The sequence below is a fragment of the Orcinus orca genome, chromosome 4 (assembly GCF_937001465.1).
Source record: "Orcinus orca chromosome 4, mOrcOrc1.1, whole genome shotgun sequence".
NCBI lineage: Eukaryota > Metazoa > Chordata > Mammalia > Artiodactyla > Delphinidae > Orcinus > Orcinus orca.
In genome coordinates, this window is record NC_064562.1 from 52,763,705 (window position 1) to 52,776,867 (window position 13,163).

Sequence of the window (13,163 nt, forward strand, 5' to 3'; positions counted from 1 at the left end):
AAATTAAAATGATTATCTTTCATAAGAGAACTATAAATAAGGTAATTAATGGGTATATTAATTCTTCCGAATTATTCAACAGTTTTTAGACCATCAGTACACTTGAGAATACCAATAAATTTTGGATAGCTCTCCTCAGGAAAGAAGAGATTGTTTTATAACCTGGTCATGAAAAATACTTGGTGAGTACTTGGTAAATTAATGGTAGTGATGGTGGAAAAAGGGTAAATTAATACTATCAATCCAATGGATGAGAAGTGCAAGGGACCAACGAGATACAATTAAAGGTACTAAAGTGATGAGTGCTTTACCCAAGATTTAGTCCTGAAATATGTGGCTGGATCTACCGAACCAAGAAGACCTCCAATTTCAACTATGTCACAAACTTAAGAGTTCTTAACTGAATATATTTACATAATCACTAAAATTCTAATTACATACTGATTTTATATTGCTTTTCATTAAAGCTCACCGAACAGTTAAATGCCACATATCCAGTGTCTAGCTCAGTGCCTGGTAAGCAGTAATTCTATATATATTTGTTGAGTATTGTCTGAATTTATCCTAACTGCTCATCAGTTTACCTTTCCCTTCCCCCACACCAAAACCCCCAGTAAAGTAATAGTATTTATTCATTCTTTACTTCAGATGTCTGTTGAGTTCTTCTACATAGTTCTTCTGATCCAGAATTGCAGTAATCTGGCCATCTCTGAGGGAAAAAAAAAAAAATAGAAAAAAAGTAAATAATATTAGAAATACCAAGATGCCCCACCCCTAATCTTTTCATAAAACATAGAAAGGAAATTATGGCACAGACACACTGTATCAGAAGACAGACCTGATGTATAATCCCCTTGGCATATCAACAAGAGACTTGGAGGTTTAAAATGGAAACCACCCCTGCATATTAATAAAGCTCTTGCTATAGCTTATATATCTTAATAACTTAGGTTATAGGTATAATGTACAATCTATTAGAGGCATTTAAAGAATAAAAAGTTTCTTCTCACAACTGATAGATTTTTATTTTAGCTTTGTTAGTATTATTTATCATAACAATTTTCCATTTGTCATAGGAATTGAATTAAGCTTATTTGGGTGAAATAATTATTGTTCTCAAAGGCTATATATTTATTTGCCTTTAACTGCTGTTTGGCTTCAAAGTGAATGGTATAAAAGGCTTTCACAAAGATCAGGTGTTTATATTACATGAGTAAATTAAGTGTGGAAAAAGAAGGTTCACTTCTGGGACCAGATAATCTAGAATAGGTGAAAGTTAAACAGACAGACTTTTCAACTGAAAAACAAAATTCAAGGCCACATACCTCTATGACTACTAAAAGGACAAGCAATATAATCTTAGCTCAATGCCTAAGGTTAAAAACTTCAGACTAATTATGCTTTCAACTGCTAAATTTATAAAGGTAAAAGGTGAGTTTCTGATCGCTAATTTCCAAGTACCATATGAATATTTTTAAAACTTTAAATTTTGAAATTATTTTAGATTTACAGAAGTTGTAAAAGTAGTGCCCAGTTCCCATACACTCAGCTCCCCCTAACATTAGCATTTTACATAATCCCATGATGCACAGGTAATAGTGCAAATTTTAAGCAAACCGACAATGCAATCCTTCTGGTCAAGAAAACCATGTTTCCAAACATTACTTTTAAGAGATGAAGCATTTGATTCCTTTTATAAAAATTTTTATTTTGTTTGCCCCTGAGCCACATAGTAGGAAAATCTACTTAACTAAAATCCCTTTTAGGGTTTAGCAGGCATAATTGTCAGATATTTTTGACAAGATTCTATTAAAGCTATCTCATCAGAAATTCTTTCAGCACATCTGTTAAAGCAGTACTGTTGTAAACTTTAAATACTATCAAAGAACATTAAAGAAAAAAAGAAAACTAATTCTCTTTGTACATACCCTTCACTACCTTTACTGCTGTTCCCATCCTTGAGATACATTGAAAAATCTATAACTCCAACCTACAGAGAGAATGTTCAGAATTCAATATAAAATTAGATACTTTTCCCAAGGCATAACACAATGTCTCTTTTTAGGTACTCAAAATAGTATTACGGTCATGACAACTACTAGAAATTTTTAATAAAAATTTAATGTTTTATTATAATCAAGAATTGACGGTTGTAAAGCAATTATACCCCAATAAAGATGTTAAAAAAAAAAAATTGACGGGACTTCCCTGGTGGCGCAGTGGTTAAGAATCCGCCTGCCAATTCAGGGGACACGGGTTCGATTCCTGGTCCGGGAAGATCCCACATGCCGCGGAGCAACTAAGCCTGTGTGTCACAACTTCTGAGCCTGTGCTCTACAGCCTGTAAGCCACAACTACTGAGCCTGTGTGCTGCAACTACTGAAACCCACGCGCCTAGATCCCACGCTCCACAACAAGAGAAGCGACAGCAATGAGAAGCCCGTACACTGCAACGAAGAGTAGCCCCTGCTCGCCACAGCTAGAGAAAGCCCGTGCGCAGCAACGAAGACCCAACGTAGCCAACAAAAGAGAAGAAAAAAAAAGTTGGCAAAGGTAACTTAAAAAAAAAAAATGCTCCTCCTTAAAAAAAAAAAAAGAATTGGCAAGGGTTGTAAATAAAGAACCAAGATTAAGTCAGTAGGACATGGCTAAGAAAGTCAACTGAATACTTAATATAAATTAAGGTTTAACATTTCTTTCTCTCTTGCTTATTTAAAATATTCTGCTACTAAACCCCTGTGTATATATTTTGGCTTATATGTGTGTACATATATTAGGTTGGCCAAAAAGTTTGTTTGGGTTTTTCCATAAGATGCTACGGCAAACACATATACATATGTTTGCTGCTGAACCACACAGCACACAGCATATATATATATATTTTACCCTGTGCAAAATATTTTTAACAGGGATCACATTTAAGACAAGAATTTGAAAAACATTCATTATGCATAAATAAGCCAAGCTGGAAGGAAAAACAAACAGATTTTTTTATATTCACATCAAAAATAAAGAAAATCCTCTTTATGACTCATAGAAGTTCCCCTAATTTGGTTGGTATAATCTGATCAATCCAAATTCTGAGATAACAGAACTCAGAGTGACACACTAGGTAACCAAGTATCTTCCTCATACCTGAGAGTCCAAATCTTCTCCTTTCATACAGAAATTGGCATCAATGACATTCAGACCCACCAACAGACCAGCAATTATGGCTCCCTCTTCTTCCATCATGAGGGCATTGGGTTCATAGAATTCACTGTAAGAGAAATCCATGAAACAGTCTACTGTAATAAAACCTCAGGAATCCAATGATGTAACCATGAGACAAGGAGAAAAGCACTTGCCTCGTGGTTAAATATGGTCATCTATAATAACAGCAAAAAAGTAAAAACAAAGATTACTTGGATACTTTATTTTAGATAATAGGGATATGAACAGACTCTAGATAATAGACAGTCCAGCTGAAAGAAAAGTGATTAGAATGGTATTTTCACTGAAGTGAGCATTCATGCTTCTGCCACATATCTGTATTTGTAACGCACCAGGGGATAATTTTTCAATCTTTCATGCGTCTTAAAAAAACCGATTATTTTGTTTTTAAAAAATTGCCTTTTTTCTGATCTGCTTTATTTTTTAAATTTAATTTTATATATATTTAAAATTTTTTTATTTTATATTGGAGTATAGTTGACTTACAATGTTATGTTAGTTTCAGGTATACAGCAAAGTGATTTAGTAATACATATACTATATTGTTGTATGCAATAGTAGTTCATTCACTTTCACCTCTGGACAGTATTCCATGGTAGGGATATACCACAATGGATTCATTCTATTTGCTGTTTCAGTTGTGCAGGCTACAGTGCTTTGCTGAACACTACTGCACATGGGTTTGGGTACATATACACATGCATTTCTGTTAGACATACCTAGGGTGTGAAAGTGCTGAGTCAAAGTAAGTGAAAATATGTATTAAAAAGTGTTCCCGGGCTTCCCTGGTGGCGCAGTGGTTGAGAGTCCACCTGCCAATGCAGGGGACACGGGTTCGTGCCCCGGTCCGGGAAGATCCCATGTGCCGCGGAGCGGCTGGGCCCGTGAGCCATGGCTGCTGAGCCTGCGCGTGAGCCTGTGCTCCGCAACGGGAGAGGCCGCAACAGCGAGAGGCCCGCATACCGCAAAAAAAAAAAAAAAAAGTGTTCCGTCCAGTTCGTAAGACTGAATGCATTTACTCTAGTGCTCTGCTGGATGAAGAGCTAATTCTTCAGACCCCAATTGAATCATATAAATTTGTAGCCGCCTACAGCTTGAACACTAGACCCTACACCACTTTAAGGCTTGATCCTTGGAAAGTTGAGCCTTCCCCTTGTGGAAATAAATAAGCTCTCCAGAATGGTTACTGTTCCTCTTTCCCCTGATTTGTTTAATTTTCTTAGGCAAGAAAACAGCAATCAATGGCACACGCAGCTGCAGCAACATTAAAACAATGCTCCATGTTAGGATCTGCAGTGCAATTTTTTGTAAAAACTAGGATCTTGAAAAATTCAGCCATGTCTTTAAATTCTCGATTACTTATTCTTCTTACAATATTTCTCAGAGGCAGTCTGCCACACTTGAATTTCTTTTAGTAAATATTAATGACCTATAAAGTATATATTAAAAAGTACACAAATCATACAATACAATGGAATGAGTTTTCACACAGAGAACACACCTATGTAACCAGCACTATATTAAAAATCAGTACATCATCAGAACCTCCAAAGCCACCTTGTGCTCCCTTCTACTCCACATTTACTACCCCTACCCTGCCAATGGTAGCTCTTTCCTGACTTCTATCATGAAAGATAAATTGTGTACGTTTCTGAACTTTATATAAATGGAATAATGCAGAATGTATTTTTCATGTCTGGTTTCATTTGCCCAACATTACACTTGTGAGATTAATCCATATGGCTGTGTGTAGCTGCTATATGGTATTTCATTGTATGAGTATACCATAATTTACCTACCCATTCTACTGTGAATAGATACTTGGGGTCTATTACAAACATTTGGGGCTGGTACAAACATTGTAATAACTATGAACATTCTTGTTCATGTCTTTTGTTGGATATAACTATGCATTTTTTATTGGATATAACAACTAGAAGCAGAATCCTCGATCACAAGGAATGCTCATGATCAGCTTTACTAGAGGATGACAAACAGTTTTCTTAAATTTCTATACCAATTCACTCATCAGCAGGACATTAAAGTAACTTCACATCCTCACCAACACCTGCGATGACCTGTCTTTTTCATTTTACCCATTCTGGTGGTTGTGTGAGGTTATCACACTCTTGTTTTAACTTGAATTTACAACATGGCTAATGAAGTTAGGTATCTTTTAATATTTTTACTGGCCATTTCAATTTTCTTCTTCTGTGAGAGGCTTGTTCAAGTCCTTTACCCAATTCTGTCTTTGCTCGTCTGCCTTTTTCTTTTTGGACTGACAGAGTTCTTTATACACCATGAGTATGCATAATTTGTTGAATATATGTATTATGTATTGCAAATATCTCCTTTAGAGTTATCGGTTACCTCTCACTCTTAATCTCAAGAGTGACTTTTGATGGACAGAAGTTCTTCATTTTAATGTAACCAATTTAGCCATTTTCTCCTTTACAGGTAGAACTTTTTGTGTTTAAGAAATTTTTGTCTACTTTATGTTTCTTCTAAAAGCTTTATTGTTTTCTCATTCCCATTTGTACCTATGACCCAACTGGAAATTTTTTTGTGTGCTGTATTTGAATTTAATGTTACACGTCAACTTCCTGTCTTAGTGAGCCTGGGTATATGCTAAGGTGTCAAAAGCCTTCCCTGTTAAGTTTTGACCTGTCCTGCAAAGGACCATACATATGCCACAGAGACAGTGTGAACACACTTAATATAAAAACATCTATTCTTGCGTATGTGTGTGTGTGATGTGGGAGAAGGTATTAGCTGAGCTACGTGAAATTGTCATGAATCGAATGGTTCTGACCCCCCAAAATGATAAATTTATATGCTTCAGCCTCATATGATACAGAACATGGGGAGAAAGAGAAGGAAGCTCAACGAGAAGATCTTCATACCTGAGAAGTTCCTTTTTATTGATCAGAGCCTTCATATACTCTGAAAGTTTCTTTTGCATCAATGCCAAACGAAGCCAGGCTCTTCCTCTGCCTACTGGTGTCCTACAAAAACACAGAAACCAACTAAAAGTAGCAGAGCTAGAGGCCACAGTGGGACAGGTCCATTTACTCCCGCTAATGGGCCCCCCCAGTATAAGGTGCACAGGACGTGCCCCTCACAGCCTCTCCCACCACACTCCTGTGGGAGGACTTCTGTGTGGGCCAGTGGGAACCAGGGGTGTGTTTGGGACAAATGCTCTCGTGAGGAATTAATTACTGAATGAGACTATGATTTGAAGACAAGACCTCTGGAAGGCCAAACTGAAAATGCTCCATCAGACTAGTTTTGGTAAATCCTCATAAATTTAGTGTGGATCATGTAAGGACCCGAATAACAATAATCAGGACACAGGCCACTTAGACCTCTACTTGATTACAATCAGACCAATCTAATTTGGGAAGGTGATTACCACTCTTTTTCAAGTCCCAAGGCAGGTTCCGGGTGTCAGATCCTGAGGCTCACTTGACAACTGTTTTAATCTTGGTTCTCATCAAACACATTGTTTGTCTTAAGTCCAACACGCCACCTCCCTAGATCTAACTTCTTGAGACTCACTAGCTGATACCCACAAGTGTTTTTAAAAAAAAGAGAACATTTGGTATTTTAACATGAAGACAACCTTTCTTAGATTAAGAATAATTAACCCTCACACTTCTCATTATTCTACGCTACCAGTTCTCTCGTAACATCACTTATTCATAACAGCATTTTGCATTCTGGACTGTTATGAAATAAATTATTATGATCACCGTTGTCTTTAGTCTCATTCCTAAAGGAGGTAGTTAAGAAGAATGTTTTCCCTGACACACAGAATTGAACCTTAAACTTACTTAAGTCCTGGAAGGTCTTTAACACTTGCTGTTATCTCTGCAGCTTCTGGAACAAGCTTTTCTACCAGTTCTAGAGGCCCCCAGAAGGATTTATTTTGTCCAAGAAAAGTTTTCTTAGCTAAGGCGATAAAAACAAAGCAATATTTTAACATTTTTCACAACATAAACACACTCTCAACACACACATACCCTCTCCCATCTATTCAGTGTGCTTTTCCGGGAATTAATCCCAGGTTATCAGACAGTTCTAAAATTATTCATGCTTTCATAATAGATAACATTTCATAAAAATCAAAAATCCCCTACTTTCGGGCTTCCCTGGTGGCGCAGTGGTTGAGAGTCCGCCTGCCGATGCAGGGGACACAGGTTCGTGCCCCGGTCCGGGAAGATCCCACATGCCGCGGAGCGGCTGGGCCCGTGAGCCATGGCCGCTGAGCCTGCGCGTCCGGAGCCTGTGCTCCGCAACGGGAGAGGCCACAACAGTGAGAGGCCCGTGTACCAGAAAAAAAAAAAAAAAAAAAAAAAAAATCCCCTACTTTCCAAGACTCGGTCCTTCCTCTTTCAGGAAGAATTTATGGACTAGCTGTATAATAACAATAAAATATTTTAACAATATCATGCTTAAAGCCGTGTGGTATTAGTGAAGAAAACAGTCCAGGGGAAAAGAATATGTAATCCAAGAACAGGTTATCAAAGATTGGAGCAGGAGAGGGAAAAGAAGCCAAGGTGAACAAGACCAGGTCCTGTCCTCAAAAGCTCACAGTTGGGCTTCCCTGGGCTTCCCAGAGCCATGGCCACTGGGCCTGCGCAACGGGAGTCTGTGCTCCGCAGCGGGAGAGGCCAAAACAGTGAGAGGCCCGCGTACCGCAAAAAAAAAAAAAGAAAAAGACTCTTATTCTTTGGCTCCACCAGGAATGCTTCTCTTCTGGAGCATGTATTGCTAGGAAACAGGTGTGTGCACATTTGTATTTGGAGGCCATGGTCTACCTTTCAAGCCGTGTTTCAGGCAGTGCTCCATCACCACAAAGAACTGCTGGAGAGGTGCGTAGTCAGAGTCCAGAGTTCTCCCTAGGTTCAGAGCAGATTCAATCAAGCCCTTGATACTCAGCTTGGCCATGTTCATCAGGTTCATGCGTTCGTTAGCCATGAGATAATTAGGATCTGCAGCCAAAGGAGAAAAGGATGAAGCCTGGTTACTGGAAATAGCGCATTAAAATATTCAGTATAAGTTCACTGTGTTGACATTTGCATTGATGGCACAAAAGCAATAGCGGGTAAGACTGTTGGTGTCTTGGCAAGAATCAAGGCCTTGGCACCAAATTATACTATTAGTTGTTGTATTCTTCTCCACCATGTGCTTTCCTTTTTTTTTTTTTTTTAAAAAAAGATGCCAGTCTCCCTTAGGAATATTCTTAGTGAAACAGTAAAAAATGTATTTATTTTATAAAATTTTGAGCCTTGAGTACAGTCTTTTAATATTCTCACCACTGCCTCTGTTACCAGCCTAACTTGGGTCCGTCACAACTCAGTACTGCACAGTCTTCACACCGGGCTGCTTCCACCCTTGCCCTGCCTCACCCATTCTCTACAGCTTGTGAAGCACTCTAAAAAATAAAGCTGGGCTTCCCTGGTGGCGCAGTGGTTGAGAGTCCGCCTGCCGATGCAGGGGACACAGGTTCATGCCCGGTCCGGGAAGATCCCACATGCCACGGAGCGGCTGGGCCCGTGAGCCATGGCCGCTGAGCCTGCACGTCCGGAGCCTGTGCTCTGCAACGGGAGAGGCCACAACAGTGAGAGGCCCACGTACCGCAAAAAAAATAAAATAAAATAAAAAAATAAACCCAATGTAGAGAAGAAGGACAAAGTGCTTAAACTTTGTTCCAAATACGCTATGTGCATTATTAGTATTTATACTAGTTAGCATTATTATTTAAACTATGCATTACTAAATGACTAAAAATAATTAACATTATTAGTATAATGAAGTATTAGAACTTAATCAACTCCCCGATTTTTTAAGACTTAACATAGAGCACGTGGCTCTCATCAACCAAATAAACTCCCTGAGGAAAGGGACTAAGTACCACATTTTACCTGACATCCTCCCAAAAGTTAAATGTGTTAAATTTCTATACGAATTGAAAAAGGCCTAGAGATCTATGAAATATTTTACCTTTCTTAGGAGGACTAAAAGTAGTACTAATAAAAGCCATGCTCCCATAATAGAAACAAGCTACAGCGCAAAGCAGAGATTATTTCATTCAAATTGTCCCAAGTAATTTTCTTCACACAGTGTTTTCATTTAGATATGCATTCACAGTTAAATGAAGCAGAATCAAATAGTCAAATTCTAAGCTCATCTTCTCCATTAAGTTTAAGGACTTGTAGGTTTACCGTGCCCACTATACAAATCTTGGTTTGTTGTAGTGTTCTCTGAGGTAATAATTTTAGAGGATACTTTATTAGGAAAGTCAGAATTGGTGTATGTTGCTACTAATTCTCTCTTGCACACCAACAAATGTTTTAGGGCCATGCCTCAAATCTGGCTCTCTCTGTTCATTGTAGGTCAACTTGACAAGAATGGAATAAACCCACAAGGGACATTGAAATACACAAAAAACTACCCCCATGACAAACCACCATGAAGAACAACTTTATCAGATATTAATTTCCAACATTATTATCAGCATTTATGTGCACTGTACTGTTTACGACCTATAATCCCTGGGAGAAAGGAATAGGGCAGGGGTGTGTGGGGTATGCATGAATGTTTGTGGAGAGCTACTGGATTCTCCATTTAACATAAGAAAATGTGGCTGAAGTTGGATTAACTGGCAGTCCATAAGGTACCACTCCCTCTGCCTTAAGTCTGCTGACCAATAATTCAGGGAGCTAATAACAAAATTAAGCAATGCTCCTAGTCAAAGTAAATAATCTAATTCCAACCTAGTGAGAACTAGTCACGTGGGAGAGCTGGATCTGGAATATGTACAAAACACGATGCTTTGAGGCATTTTTCCAGAAGTGGTGGTACCGGCTCTTCTACATTGCCTCATCTCGTTCTTGTAATCAGTAGCAGAAATGTTTAGGACATCTGGTCAGTGGCTGGGACGCATTAAACTACAGAAAGATGAACTACTGCCTAGGGAAATTAAATTCCTGATACCTTAGACTCCATTAGTATGGTGCTATAACCTATTTGAACTAACCTGCATCAAACATAAACAACCCACCCATTCTTTAGAAAATATTACTCTCAGTCTTGGCATTACTAATATTTTGGGTCAGATAATTCTTTTTGTGGGGGGCTGTTCTGTGAATTAAATTTAGCAGCAACCCATGCCTTCACCCACTAGATGTCAGTAGCACGCTCTAGTCATGATAACCCCAAATATCTCCAGATATCGCCATAAGTCCCCTGAAAGACATCTCTTACCTGTGGAGAACTACTACCCTAAACAAATGAAAGAAAGTCAAACAAAATTCAGGGTAATTTGACAACTAGACATAAGAGCTCAAAAGAATTTATTGCTCATTATTGTTTAATTAATGCAAAAGTTCAATGATTATTTAATGCTTACTATTATCAAAGTGGTGTGGCACGGCCAAAAAAAAAAAAAAAAAGATTTTGTGGAACTAATGTATGCTGTTTGTTTGGCTGGGGTTTTTTGGGCGCACCATGCGGCTTGCAGGATGTTAGCTGCCTGCCTAGGGATTGACCCATGCCCCCTGCAGTGGAAGTGTGGAGTCCTAACCACTGGACTGCCAGGGAATTCCCTGTATGCTGTTAAAAAGGGAAGGGCTGCAGTGACCAAAAGAGAGCATGGGGGGACTTCTGAGGGGCAGGTAAAGTTCTCCTTTTGATGGGGTGTTAGTTTTGTGAAATTGGTGAGTATGTGAAAATTCATTGAGCTGAGTACTTATAATATGTGATCTTTTTTATATATTTTACACTTTTAACTATAAAAAGCTTTAAAAAGTTCTGTTTTATTATATAGACCAGAAAATTATTTTAAAGTGCAGGACTTTTACAATGTTGTCTGTCATACTTTTTCTATGAGAAAAATAATTAAAATTGCAATTATTCACAATGCTAACATTTAACACTATTTTTCCAAAAGTGAACTTTTGTTCGTTCATTCATTCATTCATTTTTTTCAATAAATATTGAACATCTACTTGGTGTTAGATACTGTATTTAATGCTGGGAATCCAGAGATAGAAGACCTAGTCCTCGACATCCAAGTGCTTATTATTTATCAAACTTGGGTTATACAGATGTCTGAAGAACAAAACAGGGCAGCTTACAGAGAATACTTGAAACTTCAGGATAAACATTATCATCTTCAACAAAGATTAATTTTATTTCAGGACAAATAAATTAAAATGTTTTTATGTTAAGCCATATATATGCATTCTATGGAATCAAATGTAAATTTTATATATATTTTTAAGGCTAAGATAGTAGATATGAAAGTAATGTAGGATTTCATGCAAGCTGCGAGTCTGATACAATTTCCTCTGCCATTGGATGTATTCTGAGGGAAAGTTTAAGAAGTGTCCATTACCCATGGCTATTACTTAACATTATACTGAGGGTGGAAGACCAATGCAATTAGAGAAGATAAAGAAATTGGAGACATATAAACTGTAAAAGTGTGGATCATATATTACTGCTCTCATACAATCTGATTTTACACCCAGAAAAAATCAAAGTAAACTAAAATTTTTACAAAAACATAATAATTCACAGAGGTAGCAGAATACAAAATTAATATATAGAAATAACTAGGTGCCAAATACAGAGGATGAGACTTTTGAGTTCAATCTTAAAGGACAAAGAGAAATTAGTCAGGCCAGGAAGGGTTAGGAGTAGAGCTGTGAAGGGAGTAGGATGGAAGGACAGCTTGGGTAAAGGAACAGAAATATGAAAGAACATGGCATACTAAGGAAAACCAAGAAAATGCCGTAAGTTTATGATACATGTGAGTAAGGGTTGTGAGATAAGACAAGGGAAGTAGGTAAGGGAGAGATTGCTAAGGACCTTGTTTAAGGAATATGGATTTTACCTTAAAGTCAGTAAAGATTTTGATGTGAGGCGTAATGTCACTGATTTGAATTTTAGAGAAGCCATTCTAGCAATCTTGTGGAAGATGGATCGAAAAGGAATAAAATCTCAAAGCTGGGGAGCAAGTAAGGGTTTACCACAAAAACTGAGGAGGAAAATTATAATATGGGATGGAATTGGAGCAGTGTGTGCTTGTGGAGAAGACGGAGTTAGCTCTGAGAGATGTTCTAGGGGTAGAATGTTAGGATTTCAGGACTTGATCACCAGCTGGATTGAGGGAAGAAGGAAATAGAATGGAGAGCAACTTCTGTGTTTCTAGTTTTGGTGATTATTTGATTGTTTCTACATTTGGACGGTGGTACAAATCACCTTGGTGGGAAACAGAGTAGGAGCAGTGGACTAAAGAAACCATGTAGAAATGACTGTAGTTATAATAAACCATATTGGTTTTCAAAGTCCTTTTAGGAGCGTATGGGTCTTCATCACACCTCTTCAAGGCTGCTAATTTCCATATGAGGAAATTCTAACAAACTTTACAGAGTCATGTGGTTCATCTAGTCAACAGTGATGACAAAAATGGACCCAAAGTCACATAGCTAAGAGCGACAGTGAGTCACACTGTTCTGCAAACCAATCATCTAACCAAGACCCTATTTTATCTCCTTATAGTGCAGTGACTAAGGTTCATACCGAGAAATATTGAAATGTTTTATGAATAATTGAAGGAAAAGTAAGTTATCTTTAACATTATGTTAATATTAAGTATGTTACATCATACCCAATTCTTGGTAAAGTGGGAATAATTCATAGGTAGCACAACAGTTACTTTTATCTTAATGTGAAACGAAACAGTTGTCCTTCAGAAATTTCCCAATGATACCTAAAAGCATTAATATGAGATTTAAAATGACCAACTAACAGAAAGATATTGAAAGGAAAGCTTACTTGATGTTCAAAATGACTGAAGACCAATGACTCCTAAATAAATCTACTTTGAACTTTGGCTGTAATAGTTCTTAGAGTATAAAATTAAGCATAAAATGAGTTGT

General features: G+C 37.6%; 1 protein-coding gene across 11 annotated transcripts in view; it reads right to left on the minus strand.

Moving 5' to 3' along the window:
• RUFY3 (RUN and FYVE domain containing 3) overlaps positions 1–13,163 on the minus strand; it is an 84,869-nt gene that overhangs the window by 29,027 nt on the left and 42,679 nt on the right. For 10 of the 11 annotated variants that reach the window (XM_033412509.2, XM_004283576.4, XM_033412511.2 and 7 more), the window contains 6 exons: positions 8,034–8,207; positions 7,047–7,164; positions 6,117–6,218; positions 3,136–3,259; positions 1,929–1,990; positions 644–709 (listed from right to left, as the gene is read on the minus strand). In XM_033412509.2, coding sequence (XP_033268400.1) covers positions 644–709; positions 1,929–1,990; positions 3,136–3,259; positions 6,117–6,218; positions 7,047–7,164; positions 8,034–8,207 — 646 coding nt within the window. The remainder of the gene's footprint in view (positions 1–643; positions 710–1,928; positions 1,991–3,135; positions 3,260–6,116; positions 6,219–7,046; positions 7,165–8,033; positions 8,208–13,163) is intronic. The other variant, XM_033412510.2, reaches the window with a different exon arrangement.